Consider the following 27,865-nt stretch of genomic DNA (forward strand, 5'->3'; position numbering starts at 1 on the left):
GGAGTGTAGGGAGCTGAGTGTATCAGTAGTTAATGGTGAGAGCACAGGATTTGCTGGTTCAAAGGGATTAAGCCACAGAGTCGTTAAGAGGTTGAGGAAGCGAAAAGATTGAACCAGTTCACAAATCCCGTAACTGTCAGGAGCCCTCGAGCACCAAAGCGGATATTTCATGTATACCTGAGATCCGAAAGTTTACAGAGAAAATCATCTTGCAGGAGAAAACTTGACTTAAGGCTTCACTACCTTTATAAAAACTTGGTAAGCTGTGCCATGCAAGATGTGTTCAGTGTTGCTAGCTGTTATTAACCCACAGACATGAGCGGTTCCTAGGAGCTCTGCTTTGACTTTCGGAGAAATGAGATCTCAGGACTCAGGTACAGCAGAAGTTTTTGAGAGTTTCCCAAAAGTGTGATGTACACAAAGCAAGTCAGACTGTGGTCTCAGGAAATACATGCACACCTCCCCTTGGCAGCCCTGAATTTTCAAAGTATTTGATGTGGGTTTAGATACGGTTTAACTTGGTTGCTGTGATGATGTAACCAAGTTGCTTCCCAAATAAATAAACCTTCTTCCTCCCTGGCATTGGCTTTGGCTTTGGCCACACTCTCGTGCCCTTTTTCTTGCATTGACAGTGGCTCCGGTTGACACTGGCTCATCTGACTCCAGGTGAGTTGCTTCAGGAAAGTGAACCAGCAGGAAAATATTCACCTGTTTTGGTCGTGGGGTTTGATTTTTGTATTTTCTTTACGCCTCCCCTGATGTACCTCCCTAAGCCAGCTCGCCCTCGGATCAGATGACTCCAAGGGTGTGGAGCTGCCCATTTCAGCAACACATCACAGGTAGCATCTCAGGCCCACAGTGATGCTTGACGCTGACCAAACAGCAACATCTCAGTTGTCCCATTAATTCCTGTATTGATTTATCTTTTTTTTTTTAATCCCATAAATTCGGTTTACCACGGCTTGGAAGCAAGTTGGGCAGAGACGGGAAACTACAGCGATGTCAGTGATGCTCCCCACAGTAGTCTGAATGAGTTCACAGCAGATTACAAGTCTCTATCTTCATTTGAGAGAAGACATTGCAGGATGATTATTATTTTTTAATTAAAATGCTGTTGACTTTCATTGCCAGTGAATTCAGATATCACATAGGCTGGGAACCATTCATTGTATTAAGAAGTCCTTGTTCCAAATAAACGCTATCAAATGACTAATTTCATTTAGGCTTCTGCAAATGCTGAACTGCAACCCAGCCTTCACGTTGACTAAAAAACTACTGAAATAGTAGTAACCAAAACACTGTTTGCTTTTCCTGTTTCTGTTCAGCATCTGAACCCAACCTGAAGTTACGATCCAGACTAAAGCAAAAAGTTGCTGAAAGACGGAGCAGCCCCCTCTTGCGCAGAAAAGATGGTCCGGTGGTTACTGCTCTCAAGAAGCGCCCGCTGGATGTCACAGGTACGTCGGGTAAGCAACAAATGTGCACTGGCAGCTGCCTACTCAGTGAGATGTCCCTTCCCAAAATTAACTCCTGCATCCAGTTAATTGTGCAGTCTGGCTCTCTCATGTGCCTCTCAGCACTGGTGAAACCTGGACGAAGTCGGCAGAGTTCCGCAGTGGCTGGTGCAGCTGTGCGTCAGCAGCGCTGACAGATAGATCTGCTCAGGACCCGTCTATTGAGACAGCACTACCAACTCAATGAACTTTTTTTGTAGTTTGTTTGAAGCCAGGCATAGACAGATGTAAATATACTACCAGAGTGCTATTTTTTTTCCCCCCAAGCATTTCAATGATCCTCAGCAACAGGTTGTTGAGAAATAAAATTTCTCAAAGGTGATCCTGTTGATTTCCATGGGGAGGCCATAATTCTCTGCTGTTGTCCTCCAGCAGTCAATGCTTTACAACCCATGTTTGTTTTAGCCTTTGGGCAGACTGCCATAGTTCCTTGTTAAGTAATTATGCTAAAGTTTTGAAACATGCAAGGCTTTTTTTTATATATATATAGCAATATTTTTGACTACTACTTTGACAGTTTATTGTTGAAAAATAATGTTCTTCTGGGAGTAAAGTTTGTAAGGAGGGATCAGAGTGAATTAGATTACGTAGATTACCATAAAGTTAATTTTTAGCACCATCTAGGGATGCCTCTGTGTAAGTACCAGTGTGTGACAGCTTTTCCAGACTTGTCTCACTTTAAGGCACGCTGTCATCGTTCAAACTAAATCGAAGGGAGCTCTCTTTAGAGAGCACGGTGGTTTTGGGAGACCCCAGGGGTAACTCTGCACCACTCTGTGTCAGAGACCCTCTGTTTGCAGAGGGAATAGGTGATTTCAAGAGTTAAACGTAGTTCGTATCGGATCTGAAAATCAAATTTACTTCACTCATATTGCTACATGTAATATGGCTTTTAAGATAAATCAGGCTCTAATGGCTGACAGTTTGATCCCAGTAATAGCAATATTTTCCTTCAGAAATAGCAGTGGAAGCTCCTGCTTCTCACTGAACATGGACCTGATTCAAGAAGCCAGCCTGGAGCCTGGCTAGAAAAAAATATCTGAGTTGTTAGGGTAAAAGGGGACTTTTTAATGGGAAATAAGTTTTTAAAGTCCCACTTCAGGGAATATAAATTATGTCTAATCCCTGAAGAATACAGTTTAGATGCACCAGTTATGTTTCCTATGTCTAGGTAGTATGCGTGAGATCCAATATGTTGTAGCTAATGACACAGTCCCAGGAGAAGCACATATTTTCCATGCAAACAGAATATTTTTTCAAAACACCTAGACTCTCCGAAGTTGCTTTCCATGGAGAAATTCAGTGTTAGGTGCTCAGCTAGGTGTTACTCAGTGCTGAGTTTTCTTGATAGATGCCTCCCCAGCGCACAGCCAAAAAAAACCCCAATGAGGTTTCTTCTTTAAAAAAAACAAACAACCCCCCAAAAAACAACAAATATAAAAAAATCTCTTTGTTACTTTGTTGGATGTACTTACAAAGATCAAAATAGTATGTACAGAATAATGCCTCAAAAGGAACAGTTTTTTAAAATCCCCTGAACTGTAACAATTGGCTTTTGTTTCTACTGGGGCATCGTAGAGCAATTATGAGGCTGCTGCAGCCTGAACCGTTGCAGCTGCTGGGAGATTCTTCTGGTGTTGGGCAAATCCTGTGCTTGGGAACGGGGAAAGTTCAGAAAAAAAATGTTATTTACCTTCCAAAATCAAAGGAAAAACTTTGGAAGCTGTGCCATACACCAGCTGAGAGACATTCTGAGGGAAGTTTTCTGGCTGTTACAATTTCATGTGTTGTTTCTGTTTATTATTTCTGTATCATTAATGGGGAGGCTTTGATTTCAGGCTAGTCATCTCCATGGTTCTGGTTAGTGAGTTCACAGGGGATGTGTTGATAAAATATACAAAGCTGAGAGGATTTTCTGAGCATTCAGGTGATGATAACAGAATTACATTGGGGGATTTACTCTGCCTTGGGTCTTTCCAATGAGAAAGTGTTTTACTTCCTGAGTGGAGAAGACTTACCTGCCCCCAGAAAGCAGTGGTTTGAAACAGCTTTACTGTTTTGGACCCTGTAAAGTTTTGCCTGATTTTTGTAAAATCTACTTAGCCATGACCATGGCCAGTTGTGTGACCAGTCCCATGTCAGCTTTGAAATCTCTTGAAACGATTTAATATGCCATCCTGGCAAAATATCATCCTTGTGAGTCAGTCCCCAGGCACTTTTTGGGAGCTCAGTGCTGTCAGAGCAGCCAAGGCAGGTTGTGTTTCTCCGAGGACCTGGCATGGTGCAGACACTTTGCAGGGGACGGGGACGTTACACATGCCCAGTCGCCTGCACCAGAAAACGTTGACGCTTCTTTATAAAAGCAGAGGTCAGCTCTCGTGTGGTCAGTGTGAGGGCTCGGTGCTGGCGGCGTATTTCCAGTAAATCCAGATGCACCAGAAGCCTGCATGGGAAAATGTCAACTCGGAGACGGTTCCCTGGTTGTTCCAGTGTGAAGTCTGATGCAATACGTGGCAAGAGGGTGTCATTAGGGTTATGGGCTAAAGAGGATGAGGGAAGCAATTCTAGAAAAATAAAGCAGGACAATCTGGCATCCTCCAGTTTGGCCTCTTCAAGTCTTCCATGTCTTTTATTATCTTGCAATCGTATTTAGAGTTATTAATACACTAGAGGAGAAATCCCCATAAGGAGAAGATACAAATGGGGTAAGTAGGTACTTGGACAGACCATTTGAAAGTGTTTGTCAGTATTTTAAGTGCCCTGGGAAGATTTAGAGGGGAGACGGGGAGGAGGAGGATCACTTTCCTCCAAAACAAAAACTGAGGGGTTGTTATCTGTCTAAATACCATCGCAGAGATTGTTTGTAATGCTAAAAGTTGGTTTTGGATGTGTTTTTAGACTCTGCATGCAACAGTGCTCCTGGATCTGGTCCCAGCTCTCCAAACAACAGCTCCAATAACATAAGCGCTGAGAACGGAATTGCAGGATCAGTCACGAGTATTCAAGCAGAGGTACAGAGCCCTTCCTCACTCTGATTTTTAACGCTTGGGTTTCTAATCGGTTTTTGCAGAGTTTTAGGAATTCAGGCGTACAAACCAGTGTGCACCAAACTAAAACAAAAACCAGATCGTGGCTTGGAGCAGACTTTGGGAATTACCTCTCAGTCTGGGCTAACAGGATGCATTATCTGTTTATTAAATCTAGTTTGAGCCAGCTCACAAACTGCTTGTGGTAACTTGTAGTGGTTTTGTTGTGAGGAGAGAGTAAAAATAAAGTGATTTAGCAAGGTAAAGTGTGAAGAGCATTTCCTGGTCAAATGCAAGTATTTTAAAATTTGGGGAATCTGTTCTCATATATTCTATATAGGGTGAACTTGTTGTGTGCAGTAGGTTAGTCTAAATATATCTAAACCAGAACTGAATTAAAGGGAATCGATTTAACCTTTTCCTTCCCACTTAGGGATTTGAAAGCTTGCTGCCTGATGCCATGAGATAGTTTATAATCCCACAAGCTTTCACCATCACTGGAGGCATCTGCTACGGATGTCAAAGGCAGCATGTTGGACTGGGTAAACTGGGCTTTGATTCAGCACAGCAGCTCCTGTGTTCAGGGTTACTGAAGCCCAGGTTTTTCTAAGGGCAGATATTGGGGTGTGGGTCATATTAACTAGCTCCCACTATAAAACCTCGCATGCAGAAAACTGGTGTGGTTGTGTAATGTTACTGGTGTTTTGGGTTTTTTAATCCAGCTTACCATTAGCTGTTCTCCTGGTGAATATAGTGTCTGTCTCCACATCAGGACTGTAAAAACCAGCTTGGGCTTGTTCTTCCAAATTGTCTTTCAGAATTGAAAAGGGCTTCTTAGGGTATAAATGTAAGTCCTTATGGCTTTCTAGTTTTGTACAGATTTTCACTTTTTTTCTGATGTAGTGTAACAGAATTTAATGTGGGGAATATGCCTTCTACTCCACCCTTTCCCCTGCCAAATTAACCAACACACATCTATATCCACTCCAGTCTACTGTAGACCTTACAAGATTTAGGCAATTATTGTAAAGATAAAGCTGCCACTTCACACTGGCAGCTGAAGCTGCTCTAAAGAGATGTGGCTTTTGAGATGCATGCCAACCTTGTAGTAGTTTGGAGCAGACCTGGGAAAAGATTTCTTATGTACAGGGTTATTTATCAGGTTTGCAGAACCGAAGATTGGCTGAGCTAAGAGCACATCTTAAGTACGTTTGTGTTAGCCCCAGGAAGACTAGCGTGGAGTTACCGATTTTACCGATCCAGGAGCTGTCAATCTTGGCTATACTTAGCAAACTGCAAATCCCCAATTACTGCTGGTGGAAAAAACTAGTGGATTTGACAATTCCTTGTGATATAAACAGAGCAGTCAGCTTCCCACAAGTCAGTGTTAGCTCACACACAGGTGAATGTGAAGCTGTTTATTCTCTTAACCATTTTATTTTTCAACTAAATTTGAGCTAATCATCTGTGACTAGACCACCAATGCCTAAGAAAATGGACACAGACTGAAAGGAAAACTTTTCATCAACTGCTTGTAATACAGCAATTTTATAACTTAAGCTGAGGCGTGAGCAGCTCAATTTGGAAAAAGTCCCTGTACTACCAAAGCCTTTCCCTGGGAGTCGTCTTTGCCTTGTTTGCAACGGTACCGCAGTGGGCAATTCACAGCGATGCTGCTGCATGCAAGGAAAGAAGTGAGTTCATCTTGAATTTTAACAAAATCAGCATTTGATACACCATCGCCAAACAACCTATGTGTAATGGAGTAAGAAAATCTAGTTTTTATTTCCGTGAAAATAATATCTAGATATTTTTTTGCTTTTTTGTAGTTTTTGGAAAACAGGAAAAATAAAGCATACAAATGATTGTGCAGTTTCAATTTTAAAACTGCCCAGGACTGTTTTAAGTGTGTTGGATAACTGCCATTCACGGAACAGAATGAAACATAAATCACTGTGTGATGGCAAACAGAACATCGATAACCGGTTGCACAAACTGTTCTCCTCCATTCAAGTACACCTGAAGTGCTGGGCTTAGCTAGATGTCCTAGTCCTTTGCATTTGTTTTTGGGGAAAAATAACTCTGCACTTTGTTTCAGCATTTCATGTTGTGTGATCCTAGCTGATCCATTTGCCTGTATAGGTTCATTTAGAAAAATAACTAGGCAAGGTAGGGGTTTAGGGTTTGGGTTTCTTTAAAATCATCATCTTCAGTAAGATTAGTATTACCTGCTAGCCCAAGTGCTGGAGTTTTCTGTAATACCAGTGGTCCTGGCTTTCTCATGTTCCCACTTTTCAATATTTAGAAATCTTTAAATGTTTCTGAAAAAACAATGTTGCCAACTTTGTGTTTCATGCTTACCTTCATGTTTTATTTTAAGTGAGAAGTAGGTCTCTCTGCTTCTTAGTTTGCTAGGTTACCTCTTGAACCATTTCAGCTATGTTGGAAGATGGTATCTGAGTTCATTATTTAAGTTTCAGTGCTTGCCTTCAGCCTGGAAGGACTACACCTCTCTGCCTCCTTTTAAAATAGACAATATCTGTTTTTAAATACTGTTTTTAAATCTAAAGGGGTTTGCATCTCCGAAAGGTACATGATACTCATTGCCATTACCGTTGATACAAGACTATAAAGTACCCAACTACAGACAAAAACTATACATGCTGAAATTGTTCTCTTCTGTGCAATTCAAAAAATGTTTGTGTACAACCTGTAGATGGGATCCGTATATTTCAAGCGATGATAATGCTTCTAAATACCATATGCTGATAGCGTCAAGCTGCTGTGTTTCTCTCTTTGCTGTTTTTAAAACAAATCCCCAGGAGATAGTTTGAGGCACTACAGAGTATTGATTGTTCAAGAAGAAAATGGATGTAGTTTTGTTTCATTTATGTTACCAGTGAAATATTTCATTACTCTGCTGACAATAACCATCTGATTCTCAATGTAGCGTGCTAACATTATGTAATTTAAATTAAAGAAAAATTGCCAGTAGTGCTCAAAATTACTTGGAAGTGTGTGGGTATGCACAATCACATGTCTTTACCAGGTAACATTCAACAGCAAAATGCTCCCTGCAAATTTCCTCCTTTAGGGCAGCAGATTGTGAGCTGAGATCTCAAAAATAGGTTTACTCTTTATACGAGAGAACTGATCTGTAATATATTTTCAGTAAGTTTGAATGGTGCTAATGAAAGCACCAGAAGGCAAAAGGAAATAAGAAAAAAATCACTTTGCAGATGAAATTTTGCACAGGGTCGTATGAAAACTGGGTGACTTTTGAATGCTTGGTACTTGGTCACGGTTGGACATGGGGAGAATGACTGGCAAGGTAGTGGTGCATTGAAGAGTGCATTGGCAAGGCAGCCTGGTGTCTGATACTGGTGACACACAGGGTCACGGGAAGGCTTTACTGCTCCTGTCCTCCTTGCACAAGCAGCACGAACCTCAGGTGCACGGGTGGGGTGTCGTGTGCAAGCTGTCAGCTTGTTGGGTTAAGGCAGGATTGCTCTCAAAGGTTGTTCTGTAGAAAATGTTGGTTTTGCAGTATTAGTTCTTACGGGCTTCCTGCCACTCCCCCACCCCAACAGGTTGCAGCAAGGTTTTGTTTAAGTTTCTTTTTAGAGTCTTTGAGGGAGAAAAATAGGTTTTTATTATCCAGAGCTGACCCAGCCCTGCAACCAAGGAAATAACCTACAAAGTCTCAGTGACTTACAGGACTGTGAATTTAAGTCTAAAATGTATAAAGCTGTTGCTCCGGTCCCTATTACATTGATATAGATGGTTCCATAGTATAATACTAAGCTAATCATAATCCCTTTTTTCACTATGGCACCTGAGTGAAGTCTTTTTAAAATCTAAACTCTATTTAAGTTGGAAAATCACCTGTAGAGAATTCAGAGTGATCCACACACTTGTTTCCTAACAGGAAAATCAGGCAGTTTATTGTAATTTTTATAATGGGTTTTCTAGTGTGTATTTCAAATCAATCTTGCTTTGAAATTAAAGGTATTTTTACTTAAGTGTTCCTGCTTTAAATAGCCATAAGGTAATTCAGTAAGTCTTGCATTTCACCCTGAAAATCAGGAAATAGCTACATAAATGCAACCGTAAGACCTTTTGGTGAAATTCTGAAGTCTGATTTAAACTAAAGCACACTGGTAAATAGCATAAATTGTCTGTGATTTGCTAAAGAGAACAACAGCCATTATAATGCTTTTTTTTTTTATGGTAATCTGTTTTAGCTTTAAAAGGGCAAATACTTGAGGACAGGTAAGCTGTTAAATCTTTTTTTGCAAAAGCTCTTTGCAGTGGTACTGTATGAAGACTGAGCAGAAGCAGAGTACCAGTGAGGAGGCAGGAGTGATCTTTAGACTCCAGGAAGGATCAAATAAACTGTAAAAGGTCTCTCTGTAGGGCAGCGAGGTTGGTGGCAGTTGCAAAGTGGCATCGTCCCTGTCTGTTATCCTGGTCACGTCGCCCCTGCATGGCCATGGCAGCGGCATTCAAGGCATACACCTAGTCTGTGCTTGTTTAGGCTGGATCTGAAGCACAGTTTAGCTCCCCCATTCAGTATTTCCAGTGTTAGCAGTGAAGTTACATGCTCTGTGTGTTTCTGACGTGTTCTCACAGCGCATGTACTGTGTCTTTGATCCGATCTATGGATGCTCTCTCACCAGAACAATGTCCTTGATTTTCTTTCCAGACCAGCCTGGCTCACAGACTTGTGAATCGTGAAGGCTCAGTAACACAGCTTCCACTCTACACGTCTCCTTCTTTGCCCAACATCACGCTAGGACTGCCTGCAACTGGCCCTTCCAGTGTAAGTGGTGGAGGAACGCAGCTGTTGAAATGTTGATTGCATTGATTTATGACTTAACTCGCTATGTCATCAATTCTGCATTTGCAGGGAGGATCAGCACAGCAGGATGCGGAGAGACTTACTATCCCAACGTTACAGCAGCGGATCTCTTTATTTCCTGGCACTCACCTCACTCCCTACTTGAGCACTACAACGTTGGAAAGAGATGGGGGAACTGCACATAACCCTCTTTTGCAACACATGGTCTTACTGGAACAGCCAACTGCACAAACTCCCTTAGTCACAGGTGAGCACTCCGTAGATAATGTGCAAAACTCAGACCCAGCTGGTGAAAGAGAGCGAGTGACATCTGTTTGGTTTTTTGTAAAGTTTTTCTCTTGTGCAAAAGAGATACTGCATCATCTATACATTCTGTAGGTATAACATACAACTTTTAGGATGTGTTTGTCGATATGTTGGATGGTGGCAATGTTTGCAAAATGAGAGATCGCTCATCTCATCCAGAGGTAGGGCGAAGCTTCCTTGTCATTTCAGTGGAATGAAAATAAATAGTATTTACTTCCACAAGTAAAGCCTAAGTCTGTAGGTAAAAATTTAAAACTACATTTGTAGAGTTTTAACCATTTTAGATTGAAGTGGAGATAAAAACGTATCTTACAATTACCTTTCTTGTTTATCATGCATAGTTTCTATTCCGTATATGAAAGGCATGCATTTACAAAGTCACAGATTAAATACTTGCTTCTCGTCATTATTACAAGTGGCAAAAATATAGTAAAATCAACTGCATTCAAACAGATTGTATTTGTTTGTATATGTTACATTTTCAGTGTGCTAATTGCTTTGAATCACTCCCTGTGTCATATTTTCAGAATTAAGTACCTGCGAGAAGGCATATTTCTGTAAATAGGGTTGATTCAAAGCAATAAGCCCTAGTAGGATGCATTTCTGTTTTACAGCGTGTAATGCTGGGACAAAGGATGTTCTGCATAAGTTACAGACGTGTTATTTTTTTTATTTCTTTCATTCCACATCTAATGGAAATTCTTGAGAGATGTTGATCACTGAGGCGTTACAGCATGGCTCTCAGGTTTAGCTTGTGTCTGGTTTTACATTTGAATCCCAGGAATATATATGGGGTTGTGATAAGGTTATAAGCATGTACATATGGGGAAGCTGAAGCACAGAAGCGTGGTATTTAACCAGCGCTCTGAGCCGTGAGATGGTGTGTGCAGATTCCTTGAACCTTTACCTAAATTTCTGTTGCCTCTTTCTGCCATGGTTGATGTGGCATGACGAGGTTACCCAGAGTCATGATGTGGCTCTTCACCAGTTGCCCTTTGCCCAGGGTCTGTTGATGAAGAGCCACTGGAGAAGACTTCCCCTCTTACCTGATCACCAAAACTTTCTTCTTTGTTTGTGCTGGCATTTGCGTTAAAGCACACATAGGGAGAAGTGCTGTTCCATTTCTATTCGACCTCTCTCAAAGCTTCCCTGAGTTTACAGTGTACTGTGTTTGCTTCCCAGCGTGTTCCTTCCTAGTCCACCTGCTACGTGCGGTGTTTTCAGAGTAAGTACAACATGTTATAAACCAACTCTTAGGAGAAATATTCACAATACAACAGAGCAACAAGAAGAAACACACGTTCCAGATGCAGCAACTGAAAGAGAGCAAGCTAACACATGGTCTCAAAAGCCCTAAGTGGACTGGCTGCCAAACTGCAGTTAGTACTTCAAACTTCCTTGGAAGCAAAGTGGAGTTTATTAGTATTCTGCTGATTGCCTTCAGCTCTGGAGGTAGTCTCCTGACAGATGTAAGATGATCCAGCACGATGGCATGCTTTTTCTGTGCTGGAAGGTAGATATGGGGGTTTGGGGAAACTAGAGCAGAATTCCTTAGGTCTGCCATTCCTTTTGTGACAGGTTGCTCTGGATAATATCCTTCACATTGACATGTACATCCTGAGTAGGAACAAGGTGTCTCCCTGGAAAACCTTCACTTGGAGGAAGGTAGTCTTCCAAGGTGTCCTATGCAAACTTTATAGGATCCCTTCCTCTACTGTCTAATTTGAACTTCTGATAAAGGGAAGTGGATCATATCTTTCCAAATTATTCATATATTCATTCATACACACACACAGACGTATGTATATATATATACACACACGCATTTAGAGAGACATGAGTTTGTAAAAGAAGGTACCTTTTTACATGATTCTTTTCAGAAAAGCGAAGGGTGGGAGAAATTCAGTAAATCTTTCCCCAAGAAGAGACGCTTTTAAATGAGTCACATTCTTCCATGTAGGGCAGATCTGTGAATCACTGGGAAAAGGAGGTAATGTCCTGGGACAGAAATGTCAAGGTGTTTCTAAACCGCTGTATTCAGCTGGCTGCAGATTTCTGGGCAGCTTCTCTCTCTCCTAAACCAAAGATGGAAGAAAAGGAGTAGTTAAAACTTCTCTGACCCTTGAACTGGGCAACATGTCTGAATGTTACTGAGCACTTGCACAGTCTTTACTTTGTTTTATACAATGAGGTAAAGCAAAAGAGTTGATCTTTCCTAAAAGTGTGTGCAGCCTTATCCACATCAGGGAGACAGCATTTCACACCAGTGATGCCTTTCTATCACACGGGGTAGCGAGCAAAAGTAAATGTTTATCCTCAGCTCCTCTGCCCTTGGCTTGGGCTTTGTGTTGGGTGTGTCTTCATGTCCCAGCTTTCTAAGAAGTATGTGATGGTAATGTTTTCAGAGAGCAGAGCAAGAACTAGCTTACCCCAAGAACAGCTAAAAAGACAAGACACTTCCTAAAGACATGCCCTTACTGGAGCTGAGATAGGTATTTCACATGGTAGTCATCAGAGACACCCAGATTGCCAAGGGCATATGAGTAATGCAAGTTATCCCAAAATAACCTTATGTTTTCATTAAGTTATTAGCATGTACGCACAGGACAGTGATGGAAACAATTCTAGGTATTTGTCATCTTGGCCTCTTAACTTACCTTCTTTCTACAGAAACAATGAAGCCCAATAGGTCCCATATTCCTGAAATGCTTCAAGGGTGTGTGCCTTTTTCCAATGCAAACCTGTCAGAGTTTACCACATGGAAGTTTTTGTGCCTAGCCATTTCTGTGGGGTGGGGTATAGTACAGCCAAGGGCAGCCATGCCCTGCGTTGGCTGAAGTAAGAAGCAGCTTCATCATCATCATCCATCATCCTTCAGTGTGTCCAGTGAGCCCCCTGTAAGTTGTAATTGCTGGATGCTGTGGGGTAGCAGCTTGGGTTGGTGCCTTCTTAATAGGAACTTGGGATTACTCCCTATACCTAGGCAAGCTGTAAGACTTAAATTTCTCCAAACTACCACTGTGATCTTAATGCACGTCACCCATGGAGTGATGGGAGGGTCTGCAAGGTACTGCTGATTTTAAGAAATTAAATGTTTCCCTCGAGTTTCTTGAGTAAACAAGCAAACAAAGAGTTCAAAAGAAAGCAAAGTATCCCTCCATCCAATGGTAATTAATTGTTATCTGTTCTCTTCTAAGGATGCTTCAACTGTAAATGGTGAGGTGGCTGGTTTTAACATTATATATCATTGTCACCATCAGTGTTACTCAACAGCCGTTTTCTCCCTTCCTTTCTTCTTCCTTTTTTTTCTTCTCTGCTGTTTTTTCCTCCATATTATCTTCAGACTGGTATCTTTCAGGACTGCCTCTCCATGCACAGTCTCTGGTTGGTGGAGAACGGGTCTCCCCTTCAATACACAAACTCCGGCAGCATCGCCCGCTGGGGCGCACGCAGTCTGCTCCCCTTCCGCAGAACGCCCAGGCCCTCCAGCAGTTAGTGATCCAGCAGCAGCACCAGCAGTTCTTGGAGAAACACAAACAGCAATTCCAGCAACAACAACTGCACATCAACAAGGTAGGCATGATGCTTTTAAAGTTTTTCCCTCATACAGCATCAATACCAACTTTAGCCAACAGTATTTCAATTTCTTGTGCGGTAATGTACGTGGTCTCTACCTCCACAACCAACTGGCCTTCAGCCTTGAACCTCTTTTTCATGATTTTGAGAAATAGGTCAACAAAGATGTGGACATCTATCACCAAGGCAAGGATCAATACGCCTGTTGCAGATGACAGAAAGGGAGTACAGTTCAAACTTCTGGCTTTCCAGGAATGCTTCTTAAAGTTGTCATTGCTGGCATTTATCCATATCAGCATCTTTTGTCAGTTTTGTAGTAGAAAACATAAAATGCTGTCAAGGAATATGGGGGAAATACCTCCTGTGTATATATTCGGTTTGAAAGGGAGAAGTAGCAGTAATATGGATATGAGAAAACAAGAAGCAAGGAATTTCAGTCATGACAACACCAGAAAATAATTGCAAGTGAAGATATTCAGATTTACTGAAGCATTTTTCGCTGGAATTGCCATTGGAAACAGAGAAGCTGTTCCCATCTTCAGTCCAGATTCTCTTAACTATGCCCCTGTGTAAAGCATTACAGTGTCCTATCCATTTCTTCACCTGAAAATAAGGACAGTATTGCTGTGCGTCCTGCAGAGGTGGTTTTGAAGATCAATTAGACGTGATTCAAAAATTGTGTTGAAGAAAGCAAGCACTACGTTTATTAACTTGCTTTCTGTAAATCACTTGGAGAACATCAGGTGAACATTGCAGAGCGCCATTTGTCAGTGTACAGGTTTTTGCAATTGCTGTGTAGCCAAAATCATCTGAACATCCCAGTATTGCAACGAAGCTGAAGCAAAGGTGCTTTGAGGTGATTGCATTGGGTATGCCTTAAAAAAAAAAGTCAAAAATCTATCCTGGTGGCTTAGCCTATGGGAAGGTAAAACTCACCTTTTACACACAAGAGGTCTAATCACAAGTGATATGGATGGAGCTGTGATGTTTTACCCCAGCTGAGGTTTTCTCCCAGCATTTGAGAAGGCACAGCCTTTTTCTAGATTTGCAATATAAAAAGGCTGTTAGGGAAGGGGGAAATCAATCATAATCAGGGTGATATTTTTCTGGCTCTGATTTGTACTGTTTTGAGACTTCCTAAAGACTTTTCTCAAGGAGTTCCAGTGGTGGCCTTCTTTAAGAAGTGAGCAAATCCAGTAGTAGCTTTCAGGCTTGGGAGGACAAGTTCAGTGGCAGACGGACCTTTCAGGTTGCTGCAGTGTAAGTTTTGGTGGAGGTTTCTCCAAATATTTTCACTGTTCCAGTCCTGTGAGAAAATACAACTACCGAGAGCTGGATTAAATAATAAAAAAAATAATTAAAAAATAATAAAAAAAAGCAAACCACCAACACAAAAACACCACCCCACAACCCCCCAAAACTTTGTTTATAGACTTGAGCTAAGGCAGGATGATTACACAAGCTACTGACGTCAATCATGTACTTCTGGAGAGCTGCCACCGTGCAGCGCGTGTGCCAGCCCTGGACCTCATTCAGTCCCGCACACCGGGGTGGTGGGGAGCTGCATAGAAATTTCCCTTACCCCCCTCCAACACGCTTCATAAGCAGTATCACCAGACACGGGGTGCTAGGTAGGGTTTCTTTGTTCAGAAATAAATGTCAGCTCGACGGTTTGTTTGCTTGAGGTTTTTAAGGCTTTTCCATTGCCAGTGGTTGTAAGCGTCCAAAGACTTCACCGTGACGTACCCACTGCACTCATTCAGACTTTGGCTTGGACCTCCCAGGAGCTGGAGAGTGTGTGCGACCGGAGCTGAGCAAGTCCTCCTGCAGCACTCTGAATTTCAGCTTTGTTAGAGCTGTGATCTATTGCATCCATGGCATGAGGCAGGCAGGGGGTGGGGGTGGGGTGGGGAGTGTAATTAAACTGATTGCACAGGGGTGATTTCCCTGTGTTTGATTTATATAAGTAATGAGTTAAAATCATTTTGGTACTAGCACTGTATGCGTGTGGCAAATTTATCCCGTGGGATAGCATCCAAGTGCTGACATGGAAAAAGACTTTTCCCAGATGCGCAGATATTTTAAGACCCTCGTGTGTAGGAGAGTAAGGGCACGACTAAAAATAATATAATAGATCGCTGCCTTTTAATTATTAGCAGAAGTGACAGCACTGTCCATTTAGGTTGTGTTGGATTTCCTGTATATAATACGAGGCTGTTTTCAATTGCTTGTGGGTTTTCCAAACTTCTAAGATTTTGGCCTTAAACTTTCCCTGTGAGGTGTCTACATCAGATGAAATTTTCAAGAAGATTGCAGCCAAAACAAGTCGTGCCGTTTCCAAGAAAGCAACTCAGGAAAAATGTGTTGTTTTACTCCTGATTAAAAGTAATAAGAATAACCATCTAGGGGATTTGGCTGTGAAGCCTTGGTGCCTAAGGCTCTGGAGTGGTAACTTGGAACAGGACAAACGAGGACAGTGTGGGTGGCTGAGGGAAGGAGAGTGCAGAGGGGTGCGGTGGGTGAGACGGGTCCAAAAGAGGGACAAGGCTCCTTCGGGTGACTGAAGGGGACCTGTGCTCCCTGGGGTGCAATCCTTCCAGCCTGGGCTCTGAAGTCCCTGCTGTACTACTGCTTGAGCGTAGCAAAGCATTCAGGAGCGGCTTGCTCAAGTGACTCCCCTGGCTCAGTGTAAGGCTTTGTAATGGAAGAGGAGGGTCCCAGCCCTGCTTATCTGATGGTCTAGGTGTCACCTGGTGGTGACATTTGCATTTGTTTTAAGGAGGGGGAAAAACACACGTAAACAAAAAAACATGCAACCCCCTGGAAAAAACATGGGGGCAGAAGAGACATGCATGAATGAAAAGAGCATTATTAAAGTTGCCAAGCTGAGCACTCAGACTAGGACATGGGAGTAGTTAATTTTCCCATCCAAGTCTCACTCGCTCTTTTTTATTTTGCATCTTTTTCATCCTGCATCTTTTTCATCCAGTTTTTGATGATCAAGAGGTATCAGTTTCACAAGACTCTGAACTTAGTACAGAGAAGGGTAAAAGCGAGGCTGCTCTCCAGTGGTGTGCAGAAATCGGAGGACACACAGGAATGGAAGAGGGAAAGAAGGGGCCTTAGTGCTAAGGCAGCTTGTCACCGTGGCAGGGAATTGGCTTTCTCCTCTCTGCCACACAGCCCTGTCCTGCCAAGCAGATCCAGTCAGCGGGCAGCTTGCACGCTCGCCTTCCCCATGCCATTTCAAGGACAGAGAAATGGAGCTGCTAGCTGCAGATGTGTGCTTGCGCACCTAAAATGTATCATCTTAACATCAACCATATCATATTGAAACGCCCATCCTGTGGGGTTTCATAATCACTGCCCCAGCTGTGTGTTTGGCAGCCCGGAGCAGCTCTGCTCCCTGCCTGCTGTCAAGTTCATCATGGACATGGGTGTGCTAATATTTGCAGGACACTCATGTGCCCTAGTGATCGCGCTGCCAAACTGTATGTAGAAATCAACTCTTTCTTCAGAATCAGGGTTTGAGACATTAAATGAGATTCTGGATAAGATACTGAATCACTTCTTTCTAGTTGAGCTCTGTGCAACCTTTGATCAGAATGAGGCATGTGCCCTGTAACAGTAAACAGTCCTAAAAATAAAAGGTGTACATTAACGGAGGTGCACGGGAGCACTGACCTGAAATAACACAGGCAATGCACGCTCGTGTTTCCCACCTTTTTGCAGGTTTAACGTTCAAACCTCAGGAGTGACTTTTCCCCATGATCAGAGGAGTTCTGCTGGGCGAGGGGGCTTCTTTTGCTGTATGATAAATTCATGTAGTGATCCCAACATCATTTCATCTTCAGCAATTACAATTTCTCTGCAGACTTCCGTCTCTTTTAAGATGCAAATTTTAGTCTTTTATATATGAGGGAGAAGAGTCGTGGTATGCTCATGGTTCTGTGTGGCATTTGGAAGTCAGCATTTGAGGGGGGTATTTTTGTCGTGACAGCGAACCAGGTACAGTAAGATGCTGTTCTGTGAGCACACTCCAGGTATTTTAAGTTAAAAGTGTTAGCTTTTCAGCATGGTAAGTCTTGAAGCAGCAATTCCCTTTCTAAAAAGAAATACACATGTGAGGTTTCTGTAAATTCTGTGCTGGAAAACTCAACTTTTAACCTTTCCGTAGTGAAGATGAGCATTTTGGCTTTAGTCCCCTGGATGTATAATTCGCAAGGCCTTACTAGAACAGATAATCTCCCTTTTAGCCCTGAATTGTACTGTTAAGGAGATTAATGCTGAGCTTCTGTGGTCAAATTATGGTTCTTCTGAGTAAAGCCCATTTTTAGCACACTCTGGAAAGTGAGGCGTTTCTCCTGCCGTGACATATATATGGTAACGCATGTATGCCAGACTACAGTGCCTCAACTCGGCTGGTAGTTACATTTTTGTTAACACCTAGAATTTAACCTTGCTATTTCCTGATTTATTTATTTATTTTTCTTTTTTTTGGAACGCGTCAACTGTTTAGCCTCAAGTGACTCCTGGAATAGCTTTGTATATGGAATATTTAATTTGTCATATTTGAAAAAGACAGTGTGTTAGGTTGTATTGCACAGCATCCAGGTAGGGCTGTTACCCTTTGAACAGGTAAAGGAAAGCATCCAGACAGCACTTTGGATATAACAGGTATTGAAAAACTCCAGAAAACCTCCTTCAGCATTCCTGCTGAGCACCTCGCAGTCAGTTGAATATGAAACGCTGTTCAGCAGGACTTAGGACGCTCGGCATTCATGTGCTTCTGTATCGTCACACCTATTACTGCGTAAATGCCGGTCAGTGGTTTTGCCAGGAGCTGTTGTTCCGTGGAGTGGCTGTTGCTGCAGGTCTGGCGATATGTAGATGCGTACCTAACATAATCAACCCCAACTCTGATTATTTGGGAGACGGGGAAAAAACCAGGTTCTGCTGGTGACAAGGTGTTGTCTTCTCACTCTCCTCCTTTTCCCCTCCGGGTGGTCCCTTTGATTCATTACCATTGGGTCATTTCTTCTCAGCTAGGCACAGAGGCCAGAAGTCTCATGGTCCTACCAGAGAACTTGCTGCCTCAAGCAGTTGTATTTTTCCTCCTGCCTTGTCTCCTCAGGGGAAAAAAACCCCACAAGAGATTTGTCTAGGCTTCAGCTGCTGCCGAAGGTTCTGCCAGCTCCTTATGTGGCCTGTGCCTAACTCAGCCTCTCCCCAGCATCCCTTATCATCTCTTGTTTCTCCTTAGTCCATAAAAGTTAAAAATTGCAATCCAAGAGGGACCTCAGTGTGGGAAGAGTCATGTCGATAGCCAGAAGAGCAAGGGATGTGTTATCATTTCTGACTAATTAATCCAAGCCCCCAGCAATGTTTTCTTCTCTGAGCATTTGCCCATGTGCACGCTCCCCTGCGGATGCACTCCTGCCTTGTGTCTCTATGCTAGTGCTCTTACTTCTCTTGAGCATCCCAGCTGGTGTACCTGCTCCACACCACCTACCTCCCACCTCTCAAATCCTATCCGTATGCTTGACTCAAGACCAAGACTTTTTTAACCATCTGTCTCAGGATGCTTTTGAGCTGAGCCTTTACCATCTCCCCACCCCTCACCCCCACCCCCAATTTCTTTCCTCATTTTCATCAAAGCTGCATCTCCAGCTATCCAGAGTTGTTCTCCTTTTTCCCTGACTTTGTCCTTCAGCTCCAGAGGGAGGAAAGGGAGGTTTCTGCTAGCTTCTGCACAGCTTGGCACAGTCAGGGCCAAGCCAGTCTGCCATCCTCCCTTGCTTCATGGCTTCTCTTTTCCTCTGGTCAGTGGGACAGGCTGTGCCACCCCACCGACGCCTGTGTCCCCCACCGTGCTGTTCCGCGGGGAGCAGCACTCTGTGTGCTGAGGCCGGCTGGGTCCTGGCTGGTACCTTCTGCCACTCCACCCTGTTCCCAAAACAGGGAAGTCGCCCCACAGGACATGCTCTGCAGTTCCCAGCATTTACACTGGATATTTGCCACCAGTAGTGCTGTCTCAACCACCTTCCAGTGTATCCCTGTCTGCACAAAGTTTTGACCAGCTGTACGTATCTGGCAAAGCGGAATGGGGTTTGTTGGTGTGGAACGACCTGTCGTCAAGTATGATCTCTTTGAGCTTCCACTATGTGTAGATAACATCGGATGAGTTGAATGGAAGTGTGATGATTTATGCTAAACTTTGGAGATGTGTGTGGTGGTTTGCAGCACCTGTATCCTTTGCACACCAGTCAGTCCAGCAGCACTGAAGGCTCTGAAGGGTATGACTGAGGAGATGCCCTTTTCCACAAGATGGTTGTTAATCTGGTATGTGAAAGCAGTCCCCTCAGTGATTCAAACTTATTCTCTATTTTCAGTAACCATTACTGTGATGAGCAACACTGGAGAAATGCCACATTCCTGTGTCGGACTCCTAAACTGGAAAAGATCTCGAGAATAGATCTATCTCAAGTTTTACTTAGTCATGCCCAACTTTCATCTCTCTCTGTCTTCGATAACTGAGGTGATCTGTCCTGCTCAGTGTTGAAGGAACCTTGTCCTTATAATTGTGCGGGACGAGAAATTTCTTCTGTAACTGCTTGTCATCTTAGGAGAAAGGTTCAGAGGTGCACAGCTTCATCAGACTTGGTCTGTCCCAATAGGAAGCTTTACTATGCAGCCCTAAAGTTCTTCAGCTCTGCTTCTGCTTCCCCAGGAGCTCTTCAGCCACCTTTTAGAACCAGACGGGTCCCTATGACACTTTTTACCAAAAGAAAAAGTGAGTTAGTTATATCCTTCTAGGAGCTTCTCAGGTGTTTTTCTGTTGAGGACTCTTCATTGGTCTGTGATGAGTAAACAGATGTTTCTAGCCTGTTCAGTAGTATCTTCGAAGTCTGCAGTGTCCTAAGAACTTACCACTACAGAGAAGGAATGAAGTAGATATATCTAGTAGTAAAATCAGATGCCAGCTGACTTGAAATTTGGCAAAGAAATGCAGCTTTTTTTCCTTATGAAGCATTCTGCAGGAAAATGATGAATTCTCTGCTTTCCTGTACTGTGACCTAATGTTGCTATGATTTTTTTTCTTTCTGTTCTTTCTATTTCAAAGATGTAGATAAGAAATCTTGCAGCTGCACTGTCTTTTAAAAACGCTTGTGACTAGACATGTATGGTTTCTTCCATACTGAAGTAGTTAGCTGTCTGAGGCTAGAAAGGCAGTGCCTTTAACGATGTTTTATGGTGACAGTATGTGATAGCCAGAGGTTACTGTGTTTGAAAGTAGAGGAGTAACCTCATTGCAAAGGAAGCTAGGGAGCTAATTAAGAGAAGAAGTTATTTATGGCGCATTATGTAACTGTTTACTATTTGAGATACGTTTGTAAGAATTTTCAATGCTATCTTAACTATATGTTCATTTGTGTACACTTTTATTACCTCAAATTACTCAAACACGTGTTCATAAAATTGCAAAAATGAAAGCTTTTTAGGGAGTTTTAATGGGCCTGGGATGCATATATTCACATATTATATGGAATATATTCATAACAAAGTGCTTTCTTTGCAAAATTACCCTTTAAGAAGAATAGGGTTGCAGCAGGTAGAACAAATGACATACCAAGAGATTCACTTTGTGTTAGGGGAGCAAACTCAATGTTTGAAATCTCCTTGTCATTGACCACTTGATCTTTCAACCTTCATTGTGTTTCTCATTTAATTCTTACATTTTTATGGAGTTGGAATAATTTAAAACTTCTAGGGAATTATACTGCTTCTCATTTCCATTAGATTTGACAATGACATTGTAAGTTATTTTCCCAGCAATTACCTTGTGTAGTTCATAAGTTCAAAAGGTATTAAGTTCAAAGCTTGAGGCCTTCGATCCAAGCAGGGGAAAAAAAAGTAGCAGAAGATGGTTTATGGTGATTTAATTATCTTTAAAATAGATCATATTCATCAAGCCTAAGAGACCTTAAAGAAAATTGATGGAAGAACGACCTTTAGCTCAACGTGGTTTGGTTATCCAGTGCATATTACAAGTAATGAAACTGGGGCAGGGAAGGGGGGGTATTTCACAAAAAACATTGAGAATTTTTAATCACTGAATCTTTTAGGTTGGCAGGAACCTTATGAGATCATTTAGTCTAGTGTCCCTGCTCGAACAGGGTCAGCTGGAGCAGATTGCCCAGGACCATATGCAATTGCGTTTTGAATATCACCCAAGGATGGAGACTCCGCAAGGTCTATGTTCAAATGTTTGACAGCCCTCACAGTAAAAAATATGTTTTCTTGTGGTCAGAAGGAATTTCATGTGTTTTAATTTGTGCCCATTGCCTCTTGTCTGTCACCTGAGTGTAACCCATCGGGTCCCATGGACTTACGTATGTCTAGGGGTTTTTGAGTGCTCATTAAATCTGGTGGGCTTCCACCAAGAGTAAGTCTTCCTTGCTCCAGACATTCCTTCTGGTCTAAGAGGCCTGGGATTCCTGAAGGATGGTCTTACTAGAAAAGAAGGCGTGAAATGCCATGGCCTTTTCTATGTCATTTGTCACCAGGTCACCTCCTCCATTCAGCAGTGGGCCCACGATTTCCCTAGTCTTTGTCTTTCTCTTTGTTAATGCTCTTCACGTACCTTTCCAGATTCAGCTCCAGGTTGGCTTTGGCTTTCTTCACACCATACATACAAGATCAAATAGCAACTCTCTTCTTCTCTTGAGTCAGCTGTCCTGCTTCCAGCTCTTGTACGCCACCTGTTCTATAGCCTGAGTGCAGTTAGGAGCAACTTGCTCATCCATGCAGGCCCTCAGCAGCCTGTGCTTGACTTCTTACTAGTTGGGATGGACCTTTCTTGAGTATCAGCTAGCTCTCCTGGACCCCTCTAATCTCCAGGGCTGTATCCCGTGGGACTATTCCAAGCAGATCCCAGAAGAAGCCAAAGTCTAGTCTCATGAAATCCAGGGCTGTGGTCCAGCTTTTTGCCCTGTTTCCTTCTCTTCAGATCTTCAGCTCCAATATCCATCACCAACTCTGGCAGCCAGTGTTGCTTCTGTGACTTCCACATCCCTGAATAATCCTTTCTTGTTTGTAAGTGTCAGGTCCAGGAGAGCACCTTCCATGTTGGCATCTTGAATTGCCTGTGTCAGGAATTCATCATCAGTGCACTCAGATCTCCTAGATTGCTTGAGCCTTACTGTCTTGTCCTTCCAGCAGATAGCAAGGTGGTTAAAAGTCCCCCATGAAGACCAGGACCTGTGAAAGTGAAGCTTCTTCTGGGTGTTTGAAAAATGCCTCATCTACTTCTACCTGATCAGGAGATCTACAGCAGTCTACCCACTATAAGAGCGCTCATCTTGGGCTGTCCACTTACCTTGACATTTAAGCTCGTGGCTGACCAGATCCATACAAAGGCACAGAGCTCCATGCATTCCTGCTCCTCCCTCACCTCAAGGGCAGCTTCCCCTCCTCACCTTCCCAGCCTGTCCTTCCTAAAAAGCCTGTATCTCCCCATCACAGCACTGCAGTCACGTGAACTGGCCCACCACATCTCCATGATCTCAGGGAGGTCATAGCCATGTAACTGCACACAGACTTCTAGTCCTCCTGCTGGGTCCCCATGCTACGTGCACTAGTGTAGGGGCATTTCAGTGAGGCACCCAAGCATGCTGATTCCCCAGGACAGGCTTGAGACCTCCATCAGGCTGTTCTGGAGGCATCTCCTTTACATGACTGGGCTCAAAGGGATGCTACTTCAGCTCTTTTTTGTTGATTGCCGTGTCCTTTCTGCTCACACCACCCCAGGACCTTGGCCTGCCTACCCTGGCTCCAGCTTCCTTAGCTGCTTGTTGAGGAACCACTCCCTTCCATGTTGTTTCTAGTTTAAAGCTCTGACTGCCAGCTTGGCCAGCCTGTTGGCAAAGGTGGGTTTTCCCTGTTTGGTCAGGTGGATCCCATCTCTTCCAAAAAACTGTTGACTCTCAAAGACGGTCCCACTGCTGCAGAAACCAAAACCCTCTTGCCAACAGCAGCCAGTTGTTGATCGGTACAAAAATTTTAGCTTTCATCACTAAGAGGGATGGGCTGCATCCCCCATCTGTACTGGGGTGGCCATGTGAACCCTGCAGGGTTTTGCCTTAAGCTTCTAGGGAAGGTGATGCCCTTCTGCCTGTCCCGCTCCTCTCAGGAGTGGACACATCCAAAACGCAGTAATCTACAATGTGCTGGAAAGCTGTGGCCCTGCATCCTGGTCCTTGCAGCTCTCCGATATTAAAGGGTTTGGGCCCCAGTTGTTTGAGATCCTCTGATGTAGTTAGGAGCAACCTCTTGCTGTCCTTGCTGTGATACTTGCAGGCAATTAGTCCTTTATATTGCCTTTGTCTGCCTCAGTCTGTTCTGTATAGGTTTGCCTGAGTTATATGGCAGAGCCTCTCTTCCTGCATTTGGGGAAGAAGGCTTAGTTTCAGGTTTGAGCCACTGTTCTTCAAAGAGCGAGTTACTTACAAGTAGTCGCTCCTTCTGCATGTGTTCAATAACTGTGTTTTGATTTAGCTTTATTAGATTTAAAATCAATATTGCTTTTCATACCAATGACCTAATCCTTATTAAAGCTCTGCCCTGACAACTTTCAAAGTTCAGCAGTTTCTTTATAAGCCTGTGAAACGGGTACAGCCTGAGCTCTTTTAAAGGAAGGAAATTGATTTATTTACCTACGCTGGATTTAAAAAGAGTTCGTGTGTTTATTTCTTTGGTTCCAAATAAAAATCATAAGCACTCTGAGACGGAGAACTGTGAATTTTATCTTGCCAAAGAACTTTCAAAAATTCTGAGCTTGTGTGAATTGTAGTGAGAATTATATTGTTCCCTTTGTTTCAGCAGGCACTTTCAGAGAAGTTCATACCTCTAGTTAGGGAAGGTCTGGTTAGAATGATGCTCTCGTGGTTTGCTTCTGTGCAGATGCTCTAAGATGAGTGTCCTCAGTTCCCTCTTAACAAACTTCATAAGAGTGCAAGTTTCAGAGGAGTCTTTATGACAGCCACTCTCTTTACAGATAAAATTCAGGGGGTGATTCAAGAAGAAGCTGGGTAAACAAGGTAGCAGAAACTCCTGTAGAGGGTTTGTGCCTCTTTCTTTTTTTCAGAATTTAATTGCCAAATGTATTGATGGCGGTTATGCTTTTCTTTTGTGGGTTTGTGAACGGAGTAGCATCTGTCAGTGTGTAAGCACAACAGGCCCATGTTTTCTTCAGAGGGAGAATCAAGTGGAAAATGAAGGGGCCATCATAATCTGGGACATAAGATTTCACAGCGCTTAATGCTAAGGTTGCTCTGACCTTTCCCTTGAGCAGTTGTTTTGGACCTAGTTGATAAGATAAAAGCTGTGATTCATAATTGCTCTTTTCATTAAGCTGCTTCTTTGAGAACAGAGTGAACTTTAGTTGGGATGAGTTGCATTTTATTTATTGGTTAACCTCTGGGTTGTTTTCAGATTATATCAAAACCCAACGAACCAGCTCGCCAGCATGAAAGCCACCCTGAGGAGACAGAAGAAGAGTTACGAGAACACCAAGCCCTTTTGGAGGAGCCATACAGCGACAGAGTCACAAGCCAGAAGGAAGCCCCGGGGCTGGCCAATATGGTCCAAGTGAAGCAAGAACCCATTGAGAGTGATGAGGAGGAGGCAGAGCCACAGCAGGAGCTGGAGTCTGGGCAGAGGCAGGCTGAGCAGGAGCTGCTTTTCCGTCAGGTGAGCTCACAAAATACCAAGTGTGGGACTTGATTCTTTGTAGAAAATTATTTGGTTCCTCATAGTCACCTTATGCTACTCTAAGGGGAAGAAGCTAGGGGGGACCAGCTCTTGAGGATTTGCTACGTAAAGAAAGCTGCAGGTAAAACCAGTGCCATCCTTCCCTGGAGTCACTGTGTCAGCTCAGAAGTCCCAGGGAGGGGAATCTTGGATCACCAGCATAAAATGCAGTCAGTGTGTTTGCAGCCACTGAACCACTTTCCGTTTGTTTCTTTGGGAAGATAAAGTGTGTCTTGACATTTTTGAGCACTAAGTGTTAGCAGAGTATTTTATTTTGGTTTCATGTTTTAAGACGACTGCCCCAGAGAAGGGCTGGATAAGGGAACAGGGGGTGAGGTTCATTGGAGGGAGTTCCTTCTTTAGAGCTATAGATCCTAGAGAGCCCAGCTGTGCTCACTTTTGAGAGTAAATACCGGAGGCTTGTGGATTGCAAGTGATAAATCCAATAACAACGTAGCATAGCATAATCTTCCCAATTACACGGCAGTCTCCCAAAACCTGCCTCTTGTGGTAGCAGTAATGAAGGTGAGAAGGTTACGGTTCTCTTAAGGCATCAGTGCTCTGCTCGTCTTTACAGCCAGCCCTTAGCCCTCAGCACCTGACTGCACCCACAGCCCTGCCTAACCCCAGCACGGGATCTGCAGCCAAGAGCAGATTGCTGTAGCCATGCCAGGGTGTAACTCTGAGTAAATCCACAGCCCTTGGCTAGGTGAAGTGGGCTTGTGCCAGGTTTGCAGTTGCAATGTCTGTGAATCAGGTGCAAATTGGTTGCCCTGTGTATTCATTTGCATCTCGCTGCTTGCTGCCATCTTCCTGGTACTGCGGAGCTGACTCTTGTGTCCCTTGTGAATGTCGCTGGCTGTTGTTGCTCAGAGATTACATTTTCGGTTCATTACTGAGCAGTGTTATAGTCATAACGGCGCTGCCTTGAAGGATCAATGCCATTGCCAGCCATGCTTGTTCAAAGTTTTATTTGATTTATATAGTCACATCTGAGCCTCATTGCCTTAGTAAATAAATGAATAGATTAAATGTAACATGCCGCTAACGATACCATTCCTCTGTAAGTGCAGCGCCCCCCACCCCCACCCCCTTGCCCTAATCCTGAACGCTTGGTCACAGCTGAGGAGTCTTTAAAATATTACGTCCTTTGCAATTATTTTGCCTCAGAGAGGAGAGGAAATGGGAACCTTTTCAGGCTGAGGTCGGAGTGTGGCAAGCTGGAACAGCCATCCCTTCTGACCCTGTCCAGCTGATGGTGCGGCTGCTCAGTTGAAAACTCCCTCTCCTGCCTGGGATCTGGTTGAGTCGGACTCGTTCCATGGCCTGGTGCATTGCGCTGTTAAAATGCACCAGTGCAGCAGGGTGGGAGCAACCTGGGGGAGGAAGATGTAGCTGGTCCCAGGGAAGGGATGGAGCTGCTGCTGCTAATGACTCTGCCAGTGTGCACCAGCTTCAGGCCTGTGGTTCAAACACTGCGTGTGCCAGACTTCGCCCTGGAAATATGCACATCTCCATTTGCTACATGCGTGTGCATGTGCTCATTTATCAGGAAAAGGAGTCCAAGCCTGTAAACCTTAAAAATCCTTAAAAACCCTACCACACAGACTTTCAGCAACTACCTGCTTCTTTTCCCCACAGCAAGCCCTTCTGTTGGAGCAGCAACGTATTCACCAGCTGAGAAACTACCAGGCGTCGCTGGAGGCAGCTGGCATGCCCGTCTCTTTTGGAGGGCATCGGCCTCTGTCCCGTGCACAGTCCTCACCCGCCTCAGCCACCTTCCCGATGTCTGTACAGGAGCCACCCACTAAGCCAAGGTTCACCACAGGTAACGTTTTGGGGCACTGGAGGCTGAAGGGATGGGGCTGTGGTTACTGTTTTGCCATATGTTGTGCTTTTCTGCCCTGTCCCTGCAAAGCTATCTGTTGGGAGTCTGCGTCTCAGATGCATTTGGGGACTGCAACATCCTGTCTTCAAGGATGAGATCCAGTTGTCTTACACCCGGTCGTCCTTCTTGTCCCTTCCTCAGAGGGACAGACACCCTACAGTCCAGACAGAACCTGCAAAAATCAATAGAGGCATAGCACAGTACTTTAATTATGTATCTCCAGAAAAAAAAAAGGACGAGTCATATGCTGTGACAAAGCTGATTTAGATGCAAAGCGGAGAGAGGCAATGTTGCTGAAAAAGGACAGCGTGCCAAATGCAGTATCTGTTGGCTGTATTTTCTGCACCTTCTCCAGTCCCTGTGCAATCTCATGCCATAAGTTATCCGCTCCAGGCTCTGTGCCAGCCTACCCCTCCGTCTGTAACACAATCTCTGCCCAGGAGTCTGTGCCCATAGGTTAGGAAAAACGAGGTGACTTGATTTTTTCAAGTTGTCTTGAACAGACAAACAGACTGAAGAGTGTTACCTGCTTAGTCGTCACCTCTAAGGGAAATTACAAGTGCAGTTCTGCATTTGTCTAGTGAAAACCAGAAGTGCAAAAAAGGTGTTAATCTCCTCACAGAGATTCAAGGCAAAAAAATAATTGTTCTTCCTGAATCTTGACAAGCACCAAAATCCTTTCTGTCTGTAAAATCTGTAACCTCAGCAACAGATGAAAGTTAATTCATGTGCAACTTCTTAAGTCCTATGTTGGATGATTAGGCGGACTTATTTTGAAGTCCGCCTTCTTCCCCAAATGTCGAGCTCTATTTTGTGAATGAACATTTTGCAATGTGTCGTGTGCCCTGGGAAAACGAAGCAGGAAAAAATCCAGAAACCCCAA

At 43.5% G+C, this 27,865-nt stretch overlaps 1 protein-coding gene and 1 long non-coding RNA gene across 15 annotated transcripts in view; one reads left to right on the forward strand and one right to left on the reverse strand.

The window, feature by feature from the left end:
• Nucleotides 1-27,865, forward strand: part of HDAC4 (histone deacetylase 4) — a 267,202-nt gene that overhangs the window by 181,887 nt on the left and 57,450 nt on the right. For 8 of the 14 annotated variants that reach the window (XM_056348107.1, XM_056348108.1, XM_056348109.1 and 5 more), the window contains 7 exons: nt 1,326-1,466; nt 4,413-4,525; nt 9,246-9,362; nt 9,450-9,648; nt 13,051-13,280; nt 24,777-25,034; nt 26,736-26,922. In XM_056348107.1, the coding sequence (XP_056204082.1) occupies nt 1,326-1,466; nt 4,413-4,525; nt 9,246-9,362; nt 9,450-9,648; nt 13,051-13,280; nt 24,777-25,034; nt 26,736-26,922 (1,245 nt within the window). The remainder of the gene's footprint in view (nt 1-1,325; nt 1,467-4,412; nt 4,526-9,245; nt 9,363-9,449; nt 9,649-13,050; nt 13,281-24,776; nt 25,035-26,735; nt 26,923-27,865) is intronic. The other 6 variants (XM_056348110.1, XM_056348106.1, XM_056348105.1 and 3 more) reach the window with 3 other exon arrangements.
• On the reverse strand, nt 10,013-12,922 carry LOC130153412 (uncharacterized). Its single transcript, XR_008823365.1, has 2 exons — nt 12,365-12,922; nt 10,013-11,782 (listed from the first exon to the last, which is right to left on the reverse strand). It is a non-coding gene; the product is annotated as an uncharacterized LOC130153412 (long non-coding RNA).

Source organism: Falco biarmicus, chromosome 8 (genome assembly GCF_023638135.1).
Source record: "Falco biarmicus isolate bFalBia1 chromosome 8, bFalBia1.pri, whole genome shotgun sequence".
Lineage (NCBI taxonomy): Eukaryota > Metazoa > Chordata > Aves > Falconiformes > Falconidae > Falco > Falco biarmicus.